At 41.0% G+C, this 25,833-nt stretch overlaps 2 protein-coding genes across 2 annotated transcripts in view; one reads left to right on the forward strand and one right to left on the reverse strand.

The window, feature by feature from the left end:
* The first annotated feature begins 1,502 nt into the window (after positions 1–1,502).
* Positions 1,503–5,834, forward strand: LOC308407263 (uncharacterized protein). The gene is made up of 6 exons (XM_080898822.1): positions 1,503–1,531; positions 1,759–1,905; positions 2,273–2,374; positions 3,139–3,164; positions 3,247–3,402; positions 3,533–5,834. Exons 3-6 carry the CDS (start codon positions 2,308–2,310, stop codon positions 3,716–3,718), a joined length of 435 nt encoding a protein of 144 aa, XP_080754948.1. The 5' UTR covers positions 1,503–1,531; positions 1,759–1,905; positions 2,273–2,307; the 3' UTR covers positions 3,719–5,834.
* A 38-nt stretch (positions 5,835–5,872) lies between these two features.
* Positions 5,873–25,833, reverse strand: part of cables2b (Cdk5 and Abl enzyme substrate 2b) — a 46,960-nt gene continuing 26,999 nt past the window's right edge. The window contains exons 3-10 of the mRNA XM_080898819.1: positions 21,664–21,741; positions 19,204–19,312; positions 18,934–19,102; positions 16,603–16,700; positions 12,657–12,763; positions 12,295–12,414; positions 11,405–11,489; positions 5,873–9,594 (exon numbers count right to left, since the gene is read on the reverse strand). Coding sequence (XP_080754945.1) covers positions 9,451–9,594; positions 11,405–11,489; positions 12,295–12,414; positions 12,657–12,763; positions 16,603–16,700; positions 18,934–19,102; positions 19,204–19,312; positions 21,664–21,741 — 910 coding nt within the window. The 3' untranslated portion in view covers positions 5,873–9,450. The remainder of the gene's footprint in view (positions 9,595–11,404; positions 11,490–12,294; positions 12,415–12,656; positions 12,764–16,602; positions 16,701–18,933; positions 19,103–19,203; positions 19,313–21,663; positions 21,742–25,833) is intronic.

Below are 25,833 nucleotides of genomic sequence, written 5' to 3' on the forward strand. Positions count from 1 at the left end.
TAGAGACAGAAACTGTCTCGTCTGCTGAAGTTTAGCTCCATCAAAGTTGTCCTTGAGTCAGAGCTGTTGACGTTTATCAGCTGGCCCCTAACAGTCAGATGAATGTTCGGGAGAAGCCGCTAAAATCGCACAAGTTCCGGTTTCATGTGATCAACGATGCTCCGTGTCTCTGTCAGCTGTTTTACTGAGCCATGAGCTCCATGAAGAGAGTCCAGAGATTCCACTAGATGGATCCTTCCAGCGTGACCTCCAGGATCCAGACCTGCACACACACTCAGACTGCAGGGATTTAGGATCGCATCACTCACCCCGACTGGTGAGAGAGAAGGAGTGTGTGTGTGTGTGTGTGTGTGTGTGGTTTGAAGGCGTGACCTCATCATTAAGAGAAGTAAGAAGTTCCTGGTTTGAAGTGAAGAAGAACTGAAGCAGCATTAAACCATCAGAGCTCTGAGATGAAACACACTTTGCTCTGCTTCATCTTCCTCAGTGAGTAAATTCTCTTCTTATTTCTGTCACTTTCTCTGTTCTAACTTTTATTTGTCTCCATTTTATTTTCATTTGTAGGTAATCGCTCAGTTTTACAACTCACTTCTTCTCTGTCATAGTTACTGGTTTCTGTGGTTAAACATAGTGTGAAGTTTGGAAATGAATCAAACATGCAGCTTATTGAAAGCATAAGAAAACTCCTTGAAATGTATAAACATGTGAAATTTAAATGTTTCCACAAACTTTATTATTTTGTTTCACACCAGTTTGATCCCCAAAATTTCTACTTTATGTTGTAGACAGAATCTGTAATCAAATACTTTTCCTCCTCTTTGAGAGACAGACTTACAACACTGATGAAACAGCACTCTGTGTTTCATTTCTTTTTGAACTGAAACGTTTGGATGTTTAGCAGCAGATGTAAAACACTCATTTCACATGCAAACATAGAAACAGATGATGGTGATGATGATGATGTCATCAAAGATTAATAATAATAAATCTTTTTCACAACCTTAAACTCTGAATCTTCCACATCAGATGCTTTGTGTTCGTGTATAAAACAGGAAGTTTGCTGTTTGCAAATAAAAACAGAAAAATGAAGTTAACTGAACTTCTGTCATCAGTTCAAATTCATAATCATCTGTCACATTTAATCTATAGTAAGATTGTAACTAATGACTGTTCATCCTTTCAGCAGCACTTCAGGATGGAAACACTGGTTTGGTCAAAGCACAAACTCTCCCTCACAGAGCAGAGGAAGGAGGAAACATCACAGTTGCGTGCAACTTTTATTTGTCTGGAAACAGGAAACTCTTCTGTAAGAAAAAATGTGAAAATGGAAACATTCTTGTTGAAACATCTGATGATGCAGCTCAGAACGGCAGATACAGCATTAAATGTGTAAAAACATCCACTCTGTCATATACTCTGTATGTGAGCATCACACAGCTGAAACAGTCTGACTCAGGACGGTACAGGTGCTCTTTGGAGAGAACTTTGGTTCGAGATGGAAACTCTGATTTTGAGCTGATTGTCACAGAAGGTGAGTTTCTGCTAACAGTCGTGTTTGTCTTTGAAGGTGTGACAGAAGCTTCACGTCTCAAAAGCAGCTACTTTTCCTTCAAATCACCTACAGATGTTATATTTATCTGAAACATCAAGTTTCATCAGTTCTGCTGTCAAACAGCCCATAACCACGTCAGTCACATGCAGATATATAAACTGCTTCAAGTGGTCTTATTATGACTCTGATGCTTTCATTGTTCACAGCTTCAACCACTTCAACACCAAACGGGACTCTGAGACCTTTTTCAGCTTCAGTGTTTCTCTCATCAGCCTCCACACCACCAACAGCACAGAGTTTAAGCTCAACTTCAGGAAGCTCCACACCTTCATCAGCCTCCTCTGGAAGTTCAGGTACGTTATAGATTTTTAGATGTATGCAGATTTACATGTGATGAAGATCCATTAATGAGTGAACTACACAAGAATGACACATTAAGAGCTGTGGATGAATCACTCTGATCTTTTAGTGACGTAAAAGAGAAAAACTGTAGAAATAAAGAGAAATAAGTTTCCACCACAGCAGCTGAGAGAGGACATGGCTGACTTCCTCACAGCAGCACTGCATGAGACAGATATAGACTGTGATCAGCACATTTCTGCCTTCTGCAACACAACTTGTTACTCTGTATGTGCACAACTTTACTGCTAGATGAACAGACCTGGAGGCCACATGTTTACACTGCGAGTAAAAGAAATCTTCTCTGTTAAACTCCTGCAGATGTGCTGATTTATGTGGGTCTGATTCTGCTCGTTATGATCGTCGTCTTATCAGCAGCTCTGCTGATTTTCTACATGAAGAGCAGGACCACTAAACCCAGAGGTGAGGCACAGATTTAATATTCTGTCAAACAATAGAAATGTCAAAACGTAGCATGTACGCTATAATCTGCTGCCTTATTCAGTGTACTGGTAAATAATCTGCCTTTAAAAGGTGTTTATGATGACAAAGTATAATTTTTTATCACCATTTAAACACAACAACCAAATAGAAAAGATTTTTTCTCTTTCCCAGTTTTCCACCTTTTTTTGTATAAAATCAGCGTAACTCTGATCCAGTCACCACGATGAGAGTGTGTCTACGTCATGGTAACACCAGATAATCTCAGACTGACAGAGCTGCTGTGAAAACAGACCGTTGGACTGAAAGGTGTTACTGATCGGATGGTGACGATCACCAACACAGTCTCACTTGGATATGTTCAAAAATAATCCTTCAAAATTACAGTTTTATCAAATAACCATAAAACACAGGGAAACATGGCACCATGGCTGATCTGTCTCAGCTCAGAATGTCCCAGTTTGCATGAATTAAGTCAGGTGTGACGTTTCTGTCACGCTGTTTTCACCTTTGAAGTTCAGTCTGTTTGTAAAAAGAGCACCGGATGTTCATTTATGACTCACAACAGAAACTGGTGGTAGCAGATTTGATTGATATAGTTTTGATTCTTTATCAGTCATGCGTCTTATTTAACTGTAGTTCATATGAAGTTCTTCATATCGTTCCTGAGTTTAGTTCCTCAGGTTCTTCTTCCTTTTATGTGTCTTAAAGACAGACGTTTATTTTCTGAGCTGCATGTTTTTCAGGACCTCCTGTGGAAACGGACACAGAGGTGAGTTTTAGGACCTGTGACACACATCAGCTTCATTATTGTTTGCTTTGCATCTGTCAGCTGGTTTATTCTCCTGCTGCAGGCCGACAGGTTGTATGAAGAGATCAGAGAGGGTGACGTAGCGAGCAGGTCACCTCCTGTAAAAGTGTCTTCAGTTTATGATTACGCCAAAGGTCCCCGTTCAGGTGGAGATGAAAGCGGAGGCATCTACTGCCTCGTCACCTCTGCTCAGAACAACGTGAGTAAAACTGTGTTGTGATTCTAAGCTGAGGCCATAAAGCAGGCAACTGTTTGTGTAGTGAAGTAATTCATCTGTTCTCAGACAACAAACTCAAATTCTAAAGTTTGATCTCACTTTTGTATCCCAGGTTGAAGACAACTCGCATAGTCTCTATTACGCTGAGGTGGATTTTTCCCACAGTCCTGACACAAACGGCGCCCCCTGTGGTAACACAGCTGATGTCGTCTACTCCAAGTCTTCAGAGGACCTCAGCACCACCAACCACACCAAAGATGCTTCACCTCCTCTGTACTCTACTGTTACATCAGTATGAACTACATCAGGACTTAAGCTATGGATGAAGTCTTAACTCTCTCAGTGGACAACAGCTCAACACAACTGATACAAAAGTTTATTTATTTTTCTGCTTTTGACATGTTTTGAAGTTAAACGTGGAGTCAGCCTCGGGATGAAGTGACTTTTATTTTAGCTTAACATTGAACTAAAGAATGTTGCAATACCACAGTTATAATAGCACATGTTAGCATTATGGTATGATGCTACAGCACAGATCCAATAAGAAGAGAACTGTGCATTTTGAAGACTTCCACCCTTCTGTACTCGTCTTTGGAGTATTCCATCATTGCATTTAGCAGTTGAGACTGCAGAAAGTTAATGTACAGACCGCTGTGTGAGGATGAATGTTGCAGAGTGATTAGGTCAGCCCGGACATTTCACCTCTTTCAGATGACGTTTAGCTGAGAAAAGCCACAGCATGCAGATAAATAAACTACTTCATGTGGTGTTACTATGACCGATTGTTTCACTCTTCACAAGTCAGTCATAGCAGACCCAAATATAGCAGAAATAGATTTTCAGCCTTCTGTACAGAGGACAAAAAACAGGTTATTATAGCTAATTTTTCCATGCATGAGAGGATAGTTTTATATTGCTCCCTCATTTCCATTCCGAAGCTTAAAAATCACACAAAGTTGAAAAAACAACTGGATATAAGGCGGGCGGTCCTCTACCAGAGGCCTCGGAGCTTGAGGGTCCTACGCAGATCCATCTTTGCTGTTCCAGGACTGCGCTCTTCTGGACAGAGATCTCGGATGTTGTTCCTGGGGTCTGGTGGAGCCACTCCTAGCTTGGGAGTCACTGCACCGAGCGCTCAGATTACCACTGGGACCACCGTTACCTTCACCCTCCACATCTTCTCTAGCTCTTCTCTGAGCCCTTAATACTTCTCGTGTTCCTTCTTCCTGATGTTGCTGTCATATTGCTACATCTATCACTATGGCCGTCTTTCTCTGCTTGTCCACCACTTTTCTTTCCGGCCATCCCCATTTGTCTGTCTGTATCTGGAAATCCCACAGGATCTTAGCTCAGTCATTCTCCACCACCCTAGGGGGGCATCTTCCATTTTGACCTCAGGACTTTCAGGCCATACAGATGTTCCTGTATACTATTCCGGCTTGGTAATGGCATTCCATGTATTCACTTCCTGCTAGCATCTTACACCCTGCTGTTATGTGCTGGATTGTCTCAGGGGGATCTTTACACAGCCTGCACCTGATCACGGGCAAGGCGTAGGTGTCGATAGCCCGGATCTTGTTCTTACCGGTCAGCTGACTCCTCAGGACTTGCCTGACCCTCTGCAGGTACTTGGTGGTTGCAGCTTTCCTAGCGGCCTCTCCACTGTTTCCATTTGGTTGTGGGATTCCCAAATACTTGTAGCTGTCCTCGATGTTTGCAGTGTTGCCCTCTGGTAGTGCATCAGTGAATCGATGTCTCATTCACTCATACAGCTTGATGTTATCCATGTAGAAGATGGGCTGACAATTGCTCCGTTCTGTAGTCTGTATCCGTAGCCAGTCTTGTCAATGATCTCACTGAGAGGGTTCAGGCCTATGCAGAACAGCAGTGGGGACAGAGCATCTCCTTGGTAGATCCCACACTTTATGGTAACATGCTATTGGCTTGAAGTAGGCCTCCAGTGTTGTACGCCACATCCCCATTGAGTTCCTGTTGATCTTGTACAACTCTAGGCAGTCCAGGATCCAGCTGTGGGGCATCCAGTCATAGGCCTTCTTGTAGTTAATCCAGGCAGTGCACAGGTTGGTGAGCCTGGTCTTGCAGTCTTGGGCGACTGTTTCGTCCACCAGTAGCTGGTGTTTCACTCCTCCGGTATACTTGCCAAGTCATTTCTGTGCCCCGTTCATGTTAGCCACTGTGATGCCCGACATGAGCTTCCATGTGGTAGTTGGAGATATATATTGAAATATTTAGCTGCCGTGGAATCACAATGTATAAAGTTATTGTTGCACATGTATCAGTGTTTTGACTGTTTTTCCTTTACAGACTTGTTCTTTAAATAATTAACTGTAACAAATTAACATCAACTTTATACCTAAACAACAACAAAAAAATGAAGAGATGCAGTAATTTACATATTTTAATGAAAATAAACAAACATTGGCATTTTAACAGTGTATGGTCTTTATCCTTTACAAAATATCTTATAAATATTACAATACACACACATTTCCTTCACTTGTGCAGTGGAAGTATTTGAGCTCAGCTTCCTCATACAAAGAATATTTACCTTAGTTGCAAATCAATTCAATGCAACACGTCTTAACTAGTCTCGCCTCTTTATTTCAACTGTGTTGGATCATTAAATGTATTTATGCAAAAGTAGCAACAAAAATATTTCTGTGGCTTTAACTTATGTGACGCCTCGACTGCAACGCTGCTGAACTGCTGCGTGCTTCGTCTGTGTTGTCAACAAAAATTACATTTTTTTTTAAGTTAACAGAGAACTTAGAAGGTAAAAAAGGTAAATATAAACAAAAACAAACACTTGGTAAATATTTCCCTTTACAGCACCGCAGTGCTCAAAGAATAATAAAATGATAGTAAGCACTCAAACTAAATACAAAATGTTAATGTGACATTTAAATAACAGTGACAGGTAAAAAATTTTATTGTGGCACATTAGAGGTAAACAAACGGAGGAAGAGGAGGATGACAGAATAAAAGCTGCATAGAGTCAATATCACAAATCTCTAATGTAGAGAAGATGATTTTGGAAGCTCACGTGCCGTTTCTACTCTCAAGCAGATTCTTATCTTTAAGTTGACCGAAGTTTTGAACATTTTTCTGACTTTATCAGTGCTGCTGTTTACTACATCCTGTTAGGTACGTATGAAGAACTGAAGCATCTCAGAGCAAGTCACTGAGTGTGGATTCTTCCTCACTGTCTGTAAAACACGTCTTTACTGGAGCAGTCCAACGTCTGATTGCTTCATCAGCAAATTATACATCTTAATGCTTTTGCTGGTTAAACTCAATGAGCAGACTGATTTTATTTGGGTCGTTTGTCACAGTGAACGTCACATTGGTTCCATGTTAGTCTAAGTTGACTCCAGGCCCATGTGTGAAATAATTCTTCATATAAAAATAAACACATTTAACCCTCACTTGATGCTACTCCAGTGTTGTTTACATCCTGTTTGTAAATTAATTAAAATATGATGGATTGAAATGTAAAATGTAAAAACCTCAAAGATTTCAAATTGAATTAACAAGCAGCATTCACTGCTTCTTCTTTGTTACACTGGCTGTGCAGTCTGTCTGCCCACAGCTCTTCACATGTGTACTAAACACACACACGACATGCACGGCTGCAGTCACACACCTCACTTACACATGATATTAACACGAAGCCTCTGGGATCAGATCAGTCTTATTAGAAAATAACATTTACGGGTGAACACAGTCTTAAAAGCACATGAACTGCGAGTTAGAAAGACAAACTTTGGCTAATTCAGGACAACAAGAGCTACGGTAGGAGGAGATAAAGTTTTAGGCTTTTCCAAAAACCAAACGGATCGTATCCAAACTCTTTGGGGTCTTACAGCAGAACCCTGGTCCAAACTCATTCGGCTCTCTTGCTCTGACATCTATAAAACTCAAGTCCATAAACACACGAAGGAAAATAAGATGAGTGGAAGAACGTGGAAATCTCAGGATGAACAATCATGTTTCCAACATTATCTGGTGAGAGGATAAAACACCTGCAGGTTCAAAGGAGATACGATTCTTCATCCACAGGATTATTAGTAATAAATTATTATCAGGCAGTTTTTAAATACACATCATTACAATAAGTTACTTTAAATGTAGAAAAATATTATATACTGTTGTTACTTGGTGATAAAATAAAGTCTGAGGACTGTGATGCTAAAAGGCAAAGTGCAAAAACAACTGAGGCTCAACAGGAAGTGTTTCTGAAGCCTCCTTTCAACAAAGGCTGGAAAAGGGACATGAAGTCCACATGAATGAGTCTCCTATAAATCTTCCACTGGTGTCCTGACACCAGACTTCAACAGACGTCCTGTTGGAGGCCTCAGTTTGGTTAAATATCTGTCCCTTTACGATACAATGAAAAGAAAACTACTGAGCGATGTGTGTTTCTAAGGTATTTCATAAGCAGACACTCAGGAACTGCAGTGTTAATAGTGCAGAAAAAGGAAGTCAGTAGCCACAGCGAGTTCCTGCTGTTAACATCATGAATGTGTTTGCGCTTCACTTTAAACAGATGCTCAAGTTTCAGTTTCCAGGAATATCTGTGCTAAAAATGTAAATGATCATTGCAGAACTGCAACTTTTAAGTATCTGTTAATGCTCCATGTTTAGTGTGACAGACACATTCTGATGTCCTTTCTGTAAACTGCAGTCTTACAGTCAGCGCTTCATGTTTCTTCCTATTATTAACCAGGTCAGTGTCGTCTGTGGTTTTCAGTTGTGTTGCTGCTCGTTTCAGATAATGCAGCCCATGAACATGCAGCGCGTGCAAAAGAAAAACTGTTTTCCCTTCTGACACGTTTTATTCCAAAAACTGGAGCGAATGCAAAAACTGCAATCGTCAGAGTGAGACAGCCTTTAACTGCAGTCCATAACAAACAGAAGCAAAGCAGCTGGAGACGAGTGAGCATCACAGCAGCGTTTGTCTCATATGTTATAGAGGCTCTGTGTACCAACACTAACCCCCATCACAGCTTCGTTTAAAAGGACGTCTGCACTCTCTGAACGGCATGAAGTCAAAATAGAGATAGCTGCATGTAAAGCTGGCAACACAGAAACGGAGAGACTGAGAGCAAATATCCTGATTACAGGGCAGGATAAACCTTACAAAAGAAATACAGGCTGAAGCAAAAGCAGCCACATGTTCAGGCTTGAAGAAAAATTTTGACTTCATGAAATAAATGTATTGCATGAAGTCATGAGGATAAAGGATAAAGCAGAAGCAAACCAGAAAAGAAACCACACTGCTGCTCTTCTCAAAAACAGAACTCGCAGCCTTTTTCAGTCACTGGCAGCGTCCTCGTAACGGTTTGTATCTGAGCTACAGTCGCTGAAAACACTCAGCACTATTTTCAGCCGTAAAAAATATGATTATCTGATGCATGATGCATGTGTGTCAGTGTTACTCGTAATATTTCTAATAAAGCTAAAATAAAGAACCTAAAAAACAGAGTTTAGAGAAAAGCTTTTTCAGAGTCAGACAGTTCTGGTTTTGTTCAAAGCAAATTTCTCCCTCTGTCTTTTGTTTGTTTTTCATCTTTTGTTTTTTCAAGGTGCACAGTCTGTTTTTGTTTTTCTTTTTACATGTACATTTTTGCACATTTTTGAAACCCACAGTTATAATGGCCTACACTATAAAAATAATGCTGGAGGAAGAAAACCTGAATTTTCCTGATTTTGATTTGACCTCCAGTGATTGAACCGTCAGTCACAGTGTGTGATCACTTTGGTTTTTCACGGAGGAGAGGAAGGGAACTTTTTCCTCTGCAGTGACGTCTTTGAGCCGTTTGCTGCCACGACAGCGTGGCTGAAGTCTGATGTAGTGCGCAGGAAGGAGGAGGATGATTTCTGGGTGGCGTCTGAGCCTTTGAGCCAGGCATCACGAGGACTGATCCGTCACAGTGCTGGAGCTCGAAGGTGCTGAGGTTCTCTGCAGAGGCGGAGAAGCGTGCTGCAGTGCTGCTCAGCCAGGCACTGCTATACCTGCTGCTGCACCAACCGTCTGAAATGTGGCATGACTTTGCTCTCTGGGAGGTAGAGCGCCATCTCCAGGGCGACCAGGATGGTGAACTCGAATGATATGAGCTCCCTCCTGCTGATCCTGAAACGCTCCTCCAGCTTCTGCAGGAACAAACCAGCACGTGAGAGAGAACAAATACTTTCTGATGACACAAACCGTTTCATGTCTGACTCCACGTCTGTGGGAGTTTTAAATCTTGAAATTAAAATAAACATAGTATCTTTTGACATTTTTATACTGGCCGTTCATTTTAACTAAACTTCTGTGAAAAAGTATTTACCCTGTTTCCTGATTTCTTTCTTTTTCTTTTTTTTTTTAATTTATTAGCCAAAAAGAACCCAATTAAATAAAAACTGCAGTTTTTAAATAATTATTTCAATCTATTGAGGGTTCTTCGCAGCAAGAATTGCAATTGAGTGTTTGCAATAACTGCCAACGAGTCTTTCACCTTCAAACTTCAAAACTTTCATTTTTTTATTTTTAGCCGCTCAGAGATGGGTTTGCTGGTGTGTTTCTGTCAGGCTATCAATTATCACGAGTCTTCCGTGTCCTGAAGCGGCAAAGCAGCCCCAGAGCTTCCACACTACCACCACCATGTTTGATTGCTGGTTTGATGTTCTCTCTTTCTGAAATGCTTTGTTACTTTTTAACGGGACTCGGCCCTTTCAGAGAGTTCAGCTTTTGTCCACAGAACATTTCCCTCAAAGTCGTGGGAATCATCAAGATGTTGTTTGGCAAAAGTGTGATGAGTGTGATTTTTGGTCACAGTGGTTTCCTCTGACCAATGGCCATGCCATGACCTCTGACCTTAACTGAGGCAAGTGAAGCCTGCAGTTCTTTAGATGTTGTTCTAAGGTCTTTTGTCACCTCCTGGATGAGTTGTTCATGTGTTCTTGGAGTATTTTTGGTCGGCCGGCCACTCCTGAGAACTGCCCACAGTTTTCTCCATTTGTGGGTATTCATACTCTCCACATGCCTCAGAAATGGCTTCGTAATCCTTTCATTGATAGATGTCAGCGACTGTTAAAATCACAGTTCTAAACCCTTTTCCAACTTCACTGTTTCTTTAGATCGTGGTACGATGTGTCGCTTTATGAGATCTTTTCATTTGTTTCACTTTGTCAGATAACTTCTATTTTAGTGATTTCTTGATTAAACATGTATAACAGTAATAAGGCCCGAGTGCATTTAGTGTAACTTAAACTCAGCTTTACAAAAACTGTCCCTAATCACATTTAATAATTTAACAAGGGGGGAATTACTCTTTCACACAGGGCCAGGTATGTAAAGAAATGTAATCACCAGTTTAGTTACTCAGGTTATCTTTGCCTTTTTTTTGATTTTCTGAAAAATAAAGTGTAACAAATGAGCATAAAGAAATAAAGAAATCAGGAAAAGGACAAATAGTTTTTCACAGCACTGTATTTGTAATCAGTGTTTCATTAGATATGATAAATGAGGTAAAACTAAAAAGATCCATAACTCCATAAAAACTAAAGAAATGTGCAACGATCGTCTGCTTGGTAGTAGCGTGCAGGGTTTTTGGTTTGGTGGTCGCAGAACTGAAACAATTAAAATCAATATTTTTGAGCCATGACAAAAGTGAATATGCAGCATAAATACAGTACAGTGATAATGCAGGACTCAATCAGACCTCAGGGATTCTCTCCTGCATGGTCTCAACACTCGACTATAAAGGACATTAACAGCCTCTAGTCCTGCAGCTCGAACACTCAGCAGGTCGTTTTCCACCTGCTCAGGTAGAAAAGCCTCAGAGGCTGAGCAAGAGGAACATGATCTGACTCACAAGGCAGATTTTTTCCACTGACACTGTGTGTGTGTGTGTGTGTGTGTGTGTGTGTGTGTGTGTGTGTGTGTGTGTGTGTGTGTGTGTGTGTGTGTATTACATACGTCAATTAGATGTTTGACTTCCTGTTTCTTGAGGTCACTGCTGATCTTAGCTGCCAATAGGATGCATGCAGCTGAGACCAACTTCCTGTGAACAACATCAACAGTTACGTAACTGACAGGACATCAGGCCACAGAGTAAAAGCAGAGTAACAATGTAACAATGCAGACTGCTCGCTCTCTGGACAACATTTATTCTTAAAAGAATTATTGTGTTAGTTTGTAGTTTGTTTGAAATAATGTATCAAGTCTTTATCAGGTGTTTTCTTTGCGTTAACAATCAGTTTCTAATTATAAGACTTGTTGTCAGTTTTTGACTGAATCAGTCATCAGTTAGATCTTAAAGACCTTGAGTTGGATGTAAACATACTCTATAAAATAACTATAAATGTCACTGTGATGATGCACACACTTCAATAATAATTTTCCAGGCAGTTAACAGAGACAGGAGCTTTCCTTCATGTGGTTTATGGGACAGTGAGGACTTGAAGTTCAGTGCATCACAATCAAAGAATACAAACCATCAGCAACAGTGAGAAGTTTTTCTTTTAAACCGAGCTTATTGAAAATAAACACAAGGGGGAGCCACTTCCACACCTCACACTGTGGACTCCACACAGAAAACTGCAGCACATCCACCTTTTAAGCTATCAGACAAATCTTGTTTTACGTTTTCTAACAGGAACACAATGTGATGAAGTCTTGAACCAATCAGATTTTCTACCTGAGACTAATTATGGCGCAGAATCACTTATAATAACAATAAACAGAGCTAAACAGTCACACATGATCCATAGTCGTCATTAACCAACATTTCAAGCAGAGTGTGAAGCCTATGAACGAAGCAGAAACCGATGACGAGCTGTTTACATGTGGACGAGATTCGAACAAACCTGTTCTGCTTGTTGAGGCGACCCTGCAGCACCAGCTTTTCAAAGTAGACGTATGCCATCGCGAGGGTGACGGGCTGCAGGCCGCAGTCCTCCCCGACTATTCTCATCTCTCTCTTTAGGCTGAAAAAGAAATAAAGCATGTTCTAATTATTTAATACTCCCTTTTCACATATCTGTGTAGGTTCTTAGTCATCCAGGTCATGGTAATCTAAGGAGCGACTGGACTGCTTTAAGTTTCTTTAAGATGTTTCATGTCTCATCCCATGAGCTCCTTCAGCTCTAAGACCAAGTGGTGATCCAGTCGGCCCTTTTTCACATTACTGTGCTGAAATCCTTTCATTGGCAGAAATGAGAAACGTTACCTTCGGATTTTGCTGAGGGTGAGTTTAATGTGAGGAAACTTCTCCTTAAAAGTCTCGTTCATATCTTTCTTCAGATCAGACGGTTTGACATATTCTATAACTGTCGTCTGCAGGATAAAAGAACAAAGAGAAAAAGAGCAAAAGAAAATGAACCATACCAGAACAATAAGGAGCGGAAGAATGCATAAACAGAGCACAGAACACATTTAACTGTAAGCAGAGACAATGAGAAGTCAAACAGTTGTCAGTGAATGTAAATAATCTGATGAGGACGTAAACACCGACGGGTAAATATTTCTTTCTGTGACTCATTGTTGCAAAGATGGCACCATTTCTCACGCAGGGAAACTCATTCATGCTTTAGTTTACAGTCTTTCCAGGTATTGTGATGACTGTTCGCAGGAGTATCCAATAACCTCATCAAATCTGTTCCAAAACAGCTGCACTGACTTTACACACTAAATAAAAGTCAAACTCCCCTGCTGATTATTTTTAAATCTAACAACGACGCAGGCTTTGGTTCCACTGAGTCGGTCCGTCTCTGTGTCTGTCCTGTTATGGACAGATCACCTGGTCACTGTGTAGCCAAAACACAGTCTCAAGCCCCACCCCAGCTGATTTCTTTAAGCAGTTAAGAAAATGGATTGATGGCTCAATACTTTGACGTATTAGATCACATTGATCTTATAGAAATCCAATATTGCCACACAGCATTCCTGCTTTTTCACTAATAGCCTCAAACACCCAAAGGCAGCTCTGCTCTCTCTCCAGTGGGTTTGTTTTATTTTGCAAACTTAAGAGGGCTCCTTTAACCACATGTTGCATGTTTACAACTTTCATTATTTAAATGGCACACAACTCAACTGCTGACCTTTCACCTGCAAAACTTAAGTGAAGAAACAGACACACCTTTCCATAAAACAGCTTTAAAGTCACCAGCATTAAGAGGTGACAGTGAAGAGCTGCAGGTTCCTCAACAGTTTCTTTACAGCTCAACTCAGTTTAGACCTTAATCCTGATATTTAGTCACATACATGCTCATGCCAACACTTCCAAGGCCTAATTTAATGGAGAGAAGCCTGCGAGATAATCCTGGTAGACAGCCTGATCTAAACCTTATCATATGCAGGTAACATGCACCATTTCCATGTAACGCACCAAACTGGTGTGGGTGGGGGGTGTTTTGTAGTTTAGGCGACATTGACAGTAGGTGGTGAAATCACACTGTGTAATACTAACACACACACACACACACACACACACACACTTGCTCACAGTAAGCTCAGTGAAAAGCAGCTCACCTCAGTTGTAATCGTCTCATGAATTAAACACTGTGATACAGTGTGTGTGTGTGTGTGTGTGTGTGTGTGTGTGTGTGTGTGTGTGTGTGTGTGTGTGTGTGTGTGTGTGTGTGTGTGTGTAGCTGTTTAGACATCTTTGTGGGACCAAAAATTGGAATATTATTATATTTGTGGGGACCAACAGTCACTTATGAGGACAAAAGTGCCGTCCTCACGAGTTTGAAGGCATTTCTCAGGCTCAAAATGTGGTCTTAGTGTCAGGGTTACAATTAGGTTCTGGTTAGGTTTAGGCTGAGGGTCAGGATTAGGCCGTCATTTTTGAGGGTTAGGGTGAGCGACTAGGGAATGCATTATGTCAATGAGATGTCCTCACTAAGATATCAAAACGAGAATGTGTGTGTGTTTGTCTATAGAGGGATCAAACTGAGCCGCAGCCTCTAGGACAGTGAAAAAGAAAAGAGCATGTGTACTCTGATTACTCTTACAATCATCTGTTTTATTCACCCTGTTTGTCTCTCCTTCGGATTTATTCCTGTTTATTAGAACATGAGAAATTAAAATTGGGGTTCAATGTGATCAATTTACACTTTTAATCTCCCCGAAGCACAGATGTTATTGTCTGACTCAACATTATAATTAAAATGTGTAAAAAATAAAAATAAAAATACAGAAATCCTGCCAGTTACCAGAGATTAGTGAGTATCTGACTTGGATGATGCATTAATTCATGTGATGACATTAAACGGATTAGATACCACCTACTGGTGTGATCAGCTCAGTTTTTACTGAACCTGTTATTCATATGAGTCATACACCAGTGAGCCAAAAACACTATGACCCTGTACATGGTGAATAAGGTTGATTATTTCTCATCAGTGTTGTTGTCACCACTATAAGACAGTAAATGCAAAGCTGAGAGTTGCAGTCATCCTAAAAACAGCAGCAGGGGCAGGTGTAAAGTCACGGGTGTTACAGCCAGATGAGTCTGAGTCAGAGCCGCCCCGAAACATCGAGGCTCGTTGGGCGCTCCCCGTGAGCTGACGATTACCTTCAAACAGTCATCTGAGATCGGCCCAACAGTGAAACACCAAGAGGGTGTTGGAGGATGTGTTGGAATAACAGTGGCTCCAAATCTTACAGGACTAATAGGATCTGCTCTTAATGTCTTGGAGCCTCCACACATCCTGCTGAATCCCTGCTGTGGCAGGTCGGAGCTTAAATTTGGTGGTGCAAGAAGCACCGAGAGCAAATTAGATCAAAGTGGTCGTGTTGTTTTGGCTGTCGTTATGATGAATTCTTTTAATTAATTTAGAAACCACAGCTCTTTAATAGCTCACATGTGTTTCAGTAAGATTTCGGATCGTGTTCAGAGAGGTGCTGGACCCAGCTGAAATCTGATTGGCCCCTGTGATGCGCCACCCCGTCACTAATCACTGGACAGGGTGTGCAGGACTTCACTGGTTGGATCTTTACAGATGCATAAACATCACAGACATCAAACACTTGTGGTAAGCATGATGTTGATGTCGATTTCATGGGGGAGGGCTGGTGATGACAGGAAAGATTACAATGTTTACAAGTTCAAAGAAGCGTATTTATAAGATGGAAATTGGTAATCAGTATAAGTCTGATGGGACTTGAACGTAGCATGAGTGTGCTGCGATGCACAGACAGCTCAACAGTGGTGCTTAGCATTTCATCAGCCACAAAGCTTCATGACAAGGTGCTTTTCTGGACTTTAGTTTGTGTTAACCTCTGAATCTGAGAATGGGTGCTTATTTCAAGCATTAGTTAGCAGCTAGTTCACAACTATACTGGGATTAAACTAGCATCTTGTGAGTGCAGTTACAAACATTTCTTATTGAATTTTCTTTCATATTCATTCACATTTTAAATCTTATTTCCAGAACTGAACCATCCATAAACTCAGGAGTTACAAACAAGAGGTGTGCTCAACCCTGAAACAGAGTCTGAATCTGAATGGAAGTCCCCCAATGCCAAAGCTTTCAGTGCAGATCTCCTGAGATTTGAACTTTTCTTTTTCATGTATTGTTTTTGTTACTAAACTTGATTTATTTAACTCAACATTAACATTTTTGGTCAACAGACTGATGCAAGCTACAAATATTAGACCTAATAAGAGCAGCTCCTCAGAATAAGCCCATATTAGATCCGTTCTTGTTATCAGGCAAAAGAATTTGGGAATGCTGTCTCCAAATCGCTGCCGTACCAGGCCGCAGCTTTATGATGAAGGCTGTTAATCCTGATGATGCAGAAGAAAGAAATCTGATTTAGATTAAGGCTGGAGGCTCCGAATTCAGTTACTGCCAAAATGACTGTTTAAAATCTGTCTTGCTGAGGTCACTTAAACCCAAAAATGTGCTTATTTTTAGAACTTTGATAAGATAACACACAAACACAGCCTAGTAAGGGCTACAGCACCAGGTTTGCAGTGCTACAGACTCCAAAGTGTATTAGTTTACTAAAACCATCTGTCCTCTCACAAAGCTCATTAAAGGTGTCAAACAGCCTGCGGAGCTCTGAACGTGGTGTGAAGGAGACGCACAGCTGTCAGCGATTTGCTCCGTGTGGGCGTCCTCGAAAATAAACAACTATATTTCAAACCATCTGCAGTGTTTTCTTACCATGTAAGAGGCGAAGATCAGCACTCGTTTGTGTTTGCCGCAGGGCCACTGGGGGTCACTGAGCAGGTTGGGGTCATAATCCATCACATCCTCCACACCTGGACAACAATACACATCGATTCAGAAATATCGTCAAAAGAGCAAAACCGAGGTGAGGAGAGTAACACGAGGTGTCATCAACAAGTTCTCTGACTCACAGCAAAAACATTTAGTGCATCTAAGCACGATCTGTCTGCAGACAGTTAAGGAAAAGAGAATTTTATCCATTTTCCTGTTTCTCTGACCAAGTCCTGATAATTTGTCTTTGAGGGAAAGGGAAACCTCTTTGATGCAACATTACCAGCTTGAAATTTGGCTCCTGTCCTACTCCAGCTCACTCCTTTGTGCACCTCTTAACTGCTTTCAGCTCAACCACTACTTTCTTTTAACCCCCAGGACATCTGCCCTTCTGCCATGAACCTCACAGAGTCTACAGACATCAACTTTAGACTGACAGGGCCCCACTCGGTGATCAGCATTGGTGACAACAGTTAGGTTCACGTAAAGAGGTGTTAAATGTTAAATGTCCCAGGATGTCAGTGCAGAGCTCTACTACAACATCCTGAGACATTTAACATTCGTTTCAAACTGTTAAGGCAGAGGTGTCGAACTTAGTTTAGTTCACGGGACACGGGAGTTGATTTTAAGAGGGCCATTATTGCACAAAAACTTATAAAAGCAAATTTATTAAACTGTTAACAGAGTTTATGCACAGTTTGCAGACATTCACATTCAGAAAAATCTCAGTTTTTCCTCATTCAGTCAGTGTAAAGTCTTTACAAACAAACTGTACCATTAGAAAGTTACAGAAACCCATCAGCATGGCTCCTGGGGTTTAACCACTTTATTCTGGTTCTTTATCAGTGACAGTGATAAAACAACCACACTTATGGCAAGATTGATTGAGCTGCAATACAGTGCTTCCTGTTGAAAAGTCTAAATTGTTTGTCCTTCATCTTAGCAAGTCTGAACTCTGCAAAGTCACCCAGCTGGCTGGCTTCAAACTCCTGGGCATGTGTGCACATTTGGCATCCCAACTATGGCACAGAGTATTGTGCTTTTTTGGGGCTATGCCAAACACATTGCTCCCTAACAACCTCCCCGATCATCAGAATTCAAAGAGATCTTTGTCCTCTTTCCCCAAAATGAAATTGCAGTGGTGGAGATCCAGCACATGACCTCCGCTGTGCAGGTTCTAGTGATCGAAAAAGAGCTGACTGGGTGCGATCTGAAAATGGCAGCAGCACCAAAATCTATCATTCTGATATCTGCAGAGATTGTCTTGTTTTTTCCCTCTGGAATCAAAAGACAAAATGGATTTGAGAACCACCTGTGAACTTTACCAAGCCTTCATCTGGTTTCATATTGTGGCCTAAAGAGCATTTCATCATCCAATCACCATTTCATCCATTTAGTGTTTGCTGGCCCTCTGCTGCCACCAACTGTGAATCAACAGAAGGCGTCCAGGCTTTCTTTCATAGTGCTACCAGTGGTCCAAGCATCTATGCACAGGTACAAGAGCAGCTCTGTACTAATCGACAGCTAAAAACATTATGCCATTTATAACTGAGTAAACGAGTCTTTGGTGTTTCTGTCAGTACTTAACAATCATATCAGTCTTAAGAGCTGCGAGTCTAAAGAAAAACGTCACCAGAGGACTAAAAATATCGAACCTGCTGCGCACGGCCTCACGCTCACACACAGCTGTATTGTGTTAATGAAAGGTTGTGGATTAGAAAGAGGGGTTTAGAGGCTAATTCAGGGCTCTGTCACTGTGGATGTGTGTGTTTACAGACACAGGATGTGAGGACATGCTCATACACATGTGTTTAAAATATAAAGAGGATGATGCTCCAGCACAGCTGCAGCAGCTCTCGTTTGCTCTCTTCATCCCAGCATCCTGTGTTTGTTTTCTCTTCCTCACGTTACATCCTTCTTTAGCATTTCAATCCAGAAATGTTTGAGCAGTTACAGTTCAGCCTCTTTTCTGAAATCTCAGAATTCAAGGAAACAGATCAGTCATATCGCTCAGAGTCCTAATGCACCATGACTGTGCTGTTTCACAGTTTGAACCATAAACAGACGGTGTTTTTGTTGTTCCCTTTAACATGATAAAATCCTTTAACTGTGTCTGTGGCTTGATGTCAGTAATTATCTACATTACATCTAATAAATGGCCACATCTTTGGTGAAATTTATTTTTGACAGTTTTAAACTGTTGCTAGAAAAAAAGAATCATTATTATTTTTAGGAGACGTGCACGCTGTGACTGAGCTCGGTTCCATTTCTTACCCAGATCCAGTCCCACGGTGCTGCTCAGCCGGCTGGGCGGGTAGCTCCTGCCCGGAATGCTGTGTGTGCTCCTGGAAACGGGAATCTGCAGCGTCAGGTCGCTGGCAGACGACGGCTTCTGCCTCACCAGCGCGTTAGTGGGGTACAGGAACTGTGCGTATGACACAGACTGACACAGAAAGAGAAAGATTATTATTAACTGAGCTCTGACCACAAGAAACTGTTTTGGATCATAAAAGCATCCATGAGAAGTAGGTCCACATTTTCTACCCTGCCATAGGTGTCCAGGTGAAAACCCTCTAGCCCCGGCAGCATTTCCAGGGTGGTAGAGATGTTTCCAGACGAGTGTCTCCTCCTGGGGTGATTTAACGAAGGATCACTGGAGAAAAAAAGGCATCAAGAAAAGAAAGAGAGCGAGAATTATTGATAAAATGTTGGTAAACAGCCTGCCTGTAAACACACAGCAGACGGCTGCACTGTCATACAGTAGGAATATTTGGTTCCCAGTTCTTCCGACTCATGCCCTAGCTGAAACCAGTCCAAACATCTGCTGCATCTGGAGCAGAAACCCCTCAGTGCAGCTGGTTTACCTACAGGAAATTAAATTAAGGACAACAGCAATAAAAGATTCACAACACCATAAAACAGATTCAGAAGTTAGCAGCAGCTTCGGTTTGCCACAAGCCATCAGCTAGCATCGTAAAGAAACTGCTCGAGCGTTTCAGACGGGTCACGCTGTGGTTTGTTTCTCTAATAATCACAGTTCAGCCTCGTGTCGCTCCGAGACACGACAGACACTGAAAATGAATCGATGAATTAATCATTTATGAGCAGTTCATCACAGCCTGAGCACAACTGAAATTACACAAAAATACAACTTTGTTTTGCAATTATCACTTTTTTACTGCAGACTTAATTTCAAACTGATGGATTTTTATGATTTATAGAAAATGAATCCAAATAAATTTCTTTCTGGAACCGCTACAACAAAACATCTTTATTCACACTGAAAAACCTACCTCATTAAATATAATCTTACGCTCTGTGTAATACTAGATGTACATAGCATACGACTTACACCCTTTCACTGTACATACCAGTTCATTTCACAGGTTTAATTCTTTCCTTTTCCTTATATGATCTGACTGTACTTTAACCATTTCATAGTGATTGTGTGCTTTCCAGATACTACACCTAATTCCCAGACTTCCTGGATTTAGTTTTTTATATTTTAACATGTCCCACAGACAACCACCTGCGTGACAGGAGCCATGCGGCGCCTCCCTCCTCCTCTGCAGAATCGCACATTGGCTTGAATAAGATTTCAAACTAAACAGATAATCGTTTACGGGATGAAGGACACAAAAATGCTGAAACTCTGAAGTATAACACGTTGCTTTTTACAAACTAATTAAAAAAAAAACAACATTGATTGAATTAAAATGGTTGATATTTAATATATTTTCCATTGATTTTTTCTTACCTAATTTGTTTGTAATTTCAGTAAGTTTCTTCTGGCACCATCTGAAACCATCTATAAATGGGAACTAGAGGGAACTGAGAATGTGTTCATGATAATAGCTGCGTACATTACATGTGCGCATGGTGCGAGTGTGACATGACACAACATGCACTAAGACTTCTCAGAATTTCAGCTGAGAAAAAAACGTGTGTTTGTGTGAACACAAAGAGAAAAAAATTGATCAGGATGACTTGTCTATTGGAGAGAACAGCATTATTGTTGTTTCCATTATTGTTTCTTCTTGTCGTTACTGTGAGATGTTTGTGTGTGATCGTGGTGTTTGTATGAGTCATCAGCCACTCAGACCTAAGGTCAGGTCAGAGGGCTCTGATGCACATGGGAAAAAAATCATCCCCCTCCGAACAAACGGCTCTTCTCCCTCATACTCCTCTGCATCATCCCCTCTTCTACTCTCATGTCCCTTTGTCTCACAATGAAGAAACGAGACCTCGGCTACTTCTACTTCCCTACCTCTACTTCTCGTAAGTGTCCAAGCATTGTTCCCTCTAGTGATTTTCTGGGCCCCTTGTGCATTTCCTTGAAACTTGTGTATTCATTTTCTTTGTTGCTGTGCAGGATGAACCAGCAGTGTATGGGAACAGCTGAAAAGCTCACGTTTCTTCATGTTTAAAAGTCCATCTAATAAAGGTCTCGGATTTTTGAGAGCTGCAGGACAAACATTTCCTTTCACTCCACTTGGTTCACTCTCTTAGTTACGGCGCTGCCTCCTTCCTGCCTAGTGAACAGCGACAGGGGTAGTTACTGGTCTAAACCTCTGCTTGGGCTAAATCTCTGAAAACTTTTTATTCACATGCTTCTAAATTCATTTGATGGTCTGCACGAATCTATTTTTGCGAGTGAAACCTCCACGCTGTTGAGGCCATCACCAGCATCACCTGCCAGTAGAACAGCCTCTTTATCTCAGCAACCTCAAACATTTCCTTTCATGTGAAAACAGCTACTGGCAGGATGAAGATAACTATATATAAGGTTTCCTTCAGCCAGCTTGCTTCAGGTGAACTTAGGCCAGCGATGACCAATTCAGTAAATAACAGTTTTAAATAAGCCAGCAGTGTTTAAATCAACTTTCCACAAATACTTTTTTCCCCCTGCCATCAGCCCATTGGTTATGTCGAACCCTTTTTCTTGATTTCATCATGAGAGGCAGAAGGTGGGAGTACATAAGCAGATGTGTCTGTACGGATTACCTGAGGTAGAAGCTCTCTCCGTAGGGAAGAACAGAAAAGGCAGCACACAGAGACCTCTTAGCACAGATGAGCACGATTCTGAAACACAAACAAAAACACACATCAGTGGTTATCGTGTTTTGACATCTGTCCAGCTGAATTACTTTTCTCCATCTGAGGCATTTTGCTGATTAAACACACACAAAAACAGACAAAGTTTCAAAATGAAGACGCTAACTCTGCATCTTTGTGGTGAAATGAAGATAAAGCTAAATCCCAGGGTAAATTTAAGGATTGAAAGTTTAAAGGATCATATCGCTCCTCAGCATGGCGTAATATTTACTCACCGTTAAAGAGCAAAACACACAAATGCACACTTGACACCAACTTAATTGAGTTAAAGGCTCCAGCTGCACCCTTACCCTCAATTCTGCTCAACTATGACATGATATAATAGAGTTTCATTATGGAGAACACAGTGTGTGCGTGCACGTGCACGTGCATGTCCGTGTTTGTTTTTTATTGCAGCTCCTCTGAGTATAAACCCATCTGGAGCAGAGACTACAGCTTGCTGGCCTGGTTTTGGTCTCAAGAGGAAAATGTTTGCAGTCATTATATTTGGCTCAGGAACCAAGAGACTAAAAGATTATGTTTTCACACATAGTGAATAAACACACTTAGCTCAGAGCTGAACAGATAATTGTCCAACATGCAGCTTCTCGGTCAGTTAGAACAACTTTGTCTGTCAAGGCAACACAAGGTCAGCGTTTCAAGGTCTCCGAGTAACTGAAGCAAATGTTACCAATTTAGCCAAGGCACGAATCGGCTCTATAGTTCATCAGGATGCTGGCAGACCGAGCAGTAAATTTATCAAAGTAGTTATATAACCTGGATTAAACAATATTGGCCAGCCAGCAGCAAAGAGTCGAGCACGTACACACACATAGCCACATGCTAGCATGTCATTAGCCCATTGCCAGAATAAACTGTTTGGGGGGGGGGGGGGGGGGGGGGGGGGTTACCATGAACACATTTGTAGTAACAAACTTAATCATGCATTTAAATCACCTTCATCAACATGGATATTTTGAAAAAGACAACAAAGACAAAGAGGCTAAAGCTAAACCTATCCAGACTAAAGCTAACCAGACCTTGGTATGAGCAAAGGATCAAAGCAGTTATGACGAAAATTTTGGAAACGTATGAAAAAGAGAAACGGGTAGATGTTCTATTGTATGATGAATTTATAAACATACTGGAGAATAACATAAGTGTCTGATTTATCTTGTTATATAAATCTGCTGCACCTACTTTTCTTTGGTAAGAGAGTGCAATCATTTTCAGTTAATTACTCTCCAGTAGCAGAGCCCTTTATTTTCAGCTGTTTAATCGAGAGAAGATCCTGTAACTTAGTGCAGTTTGGGGGAAGCTGTGAAGTTTAATAATTTATTTTTATTATGACCGTAATATTTAGCATAGAAGAGAAGTTGAGGTTTTTTACTCAATGCTGCCAGTTAGTTCTTAAAAAGAAAATCAGGATCTGCAAAAATCAATATCAGCTGGTCTTTAATTGGCCAGTGAAATTGCAATTGGTGCATCCTTAGTTTAGCTGCTTACAGGCTGCTTCCAAGACTGCGTTTCAATTGTTTTTTTGGTAGCTGTGATTGGTGATTGGTAGCTGGCCAATCACATTCTTGGTTACTGCTTCAGCCAAGGTGTAGATAGTGGATAAAAGTTTACTTATCCGTAAGATTTAATGTGATGTCGCCCCACCCTTTTCAGATATAACAGCCTCAGTTCTTCTGGGAAGGCTTTAGGAACCTTTAGGAGTGTTTATGGGAATTTTTGACCATTCTTCCAGAAGCGCATTTGTGAGATCCGACAGGGATGTTGGACGAAGAAGCCTGGCTCACAGTCTCTGCTCTAATAGGTGTTTTATCGGGTTGAGGTCAGGACTCTGTGCAGGCGAGTCAACTTCTTCCACACCAAACTCACCCATGTCTTTATGGACCTTGCTTTGTGCACTGGTGTGCAGTTGGAACAGGAAGGGTCCCCAAACTGTTTCAATAAAGTTGGGAGCATGAAATTATCCAAAATTATAAAGCATTAGAGTTCCTTTCACTGGACATTGCTTTGCACTTGTACACTTGACAAATGCAGCGTGCTCACTATGCTTACTAGAATTATCACTCCACCATCCGATGTAACTGTGATCACTTTTGGCTTCAAAACAAACAAACAAAAAAGCTCACGGCAGCCAAAATGCTGATGTGCAGAAGCCAGTGGTCAATATCACGTAGCTACACATATACACTTCACACACTGACCGTCTCATCTGACTCCAGGTTTGAATCACAGACTGTTTAAATGATGCCAGTCTGGAAAACTGTTACCAAACAATATAAATGTATCTTTAATTATCCATTTAATTTATGATGTGTAGTAACTCGTTTTTATTTCTCTTCGCATTGGTCTTTGGCATCAGACTGAAGAACTGTTATGTAGTGGACTTGTATACACTGTTCTTTGTTTAGAAAGTCACAGAGGGATAAACATATGAAGAAGGAAGCCAGTTAATCCAAACACTGCGGTTTTTCTTACAGAGATGACATGATCCCGGTCAAATGCTTAGCACATCTTAATGAGGATCCAACTGGGTAAATAATTCAGTAGACTTTAACCTTAGGCTCAATAGAGACACGCAGTTTTAACCCATGTTTGCTAATTATGGTTCGGGATGTAAAACTGTATTACACTACTAAGTGATTTATCATTTAAAGGGGATGAAAACAGACTAAAGGGAGCCCAGCGGTTCAAAGTTTAATTCTTTAGGAAGCTAAATACGCAGCAGCGCGATGGAAAATTCAACATTAAAAGGTCATTAAAGCATGAATCATTACTCGTTCAATTTAGACAGGAGGCTGCTCCTCCTACCCTTCTGATCATCCCTCGAGACAGATTATGAGTTTGAATTTGCCGTTGTTGGTTGTGTGAGCCGGAGACACAAAAATACACACAAAGCTCGTTCCCTGTGATGCATGGGAAAGTCAAGAGCAGGAAGTCACCAGGGAGCTCAGTGGAAACAGCAGAGACATCGCAACACAGCTGCTGAAAACGTGACTGTGCTGGGGAGTCTGTCCCCTGCACCCATCCATTTATTACACCACATTTCACAACACTGGGGGCACATTATTCCATAATCACCTTCAAGGAAAACAGACAATGTTCCCACTGAGGACTGAACCACTGACCCAGAGCTTTGTCTATGTAGCTACACTGACAACAGACAAACAAAGGAAATTTATAGATAAAAAAATTAAAATGACAAAACATTTAGCATTTTTTTGTATGTTTCAAATCAAATGTAGACAGCATTATGTTCCAATTACGCTTCATCAGTGAAATGTATGCGTAGTGGAAGGTTTAATGTGACTTACAATTATGCTTTTTAATAAATGATATGCAACAGCAGAACATTTTCATCTTGCTGGGAACTAACTAGAGCAGAAAACTCTCCATTTCACCATTTCCCCCCAAAAACAAAACAAAAAATAAACTAAAAAAATATATAAATATAATTAGTTAACATAAATTTGATTTTAAAAAACACAACAAGAACTTTTACAATTCTTGGATGGATCTTGGTGGATATTCTACACTGTAAAAGGTCACCTACTTTGCTCACCTGTCACTTAAACTAATTACTAATATTTTTACTGTTAAAGTACAAAAACGTTACCTGCTGGTTCAAAGATATCATGACACCGAGCACCACTGACTGCTCGGCCCTCTTTTCAGCTGACTTATAGTTGTAAACAAGTGAGGTGGAAAACAAGCAGATGACATCTGTTTGCTTTCCATCACTTTGATGTGCAAAATGAGAGTTGGCATGTCAGAGTAAACTGATATATAAACAATCGACTGAAGCAGCATCTAACCACACTCTGCACACGTGCAGCTGCTAGCCTGCGGTGTGATAAATGCCGAAAAGTACCACACTGCCCATGCAGTCAGTTAATTTTGTCTACTCTCTGCAGTAGTTTATGTTTTGTCCATTTTCTTTATGCTTTCTTTTGGTCTCTTCACTTTCCACTCATCACTCAACTTGTTGCAAGAAATGGCTTGTCCCTCCCTGAGGTCTCGTCCTGTTAAAATGGAGGTCTTTCTCCCCACTCTCACCAAGTACATTCC

The sequence above is a fragment of the Rhamphochromis sp. 'chilingali' genome (genome assembly GCF_963969265.1).
Source record: "Rhamphochromis sp. 'chilingali' genome assembly, chromosome: 12".
In the NCBI taxonomy this organism is placed as follows: Eukaryota; Metazoa; Chordata; class Actinopteri; order Cichliformes; family Cichlidae; genus Rhamphochromis; species Rhamphochromis sp. 'chilingali'.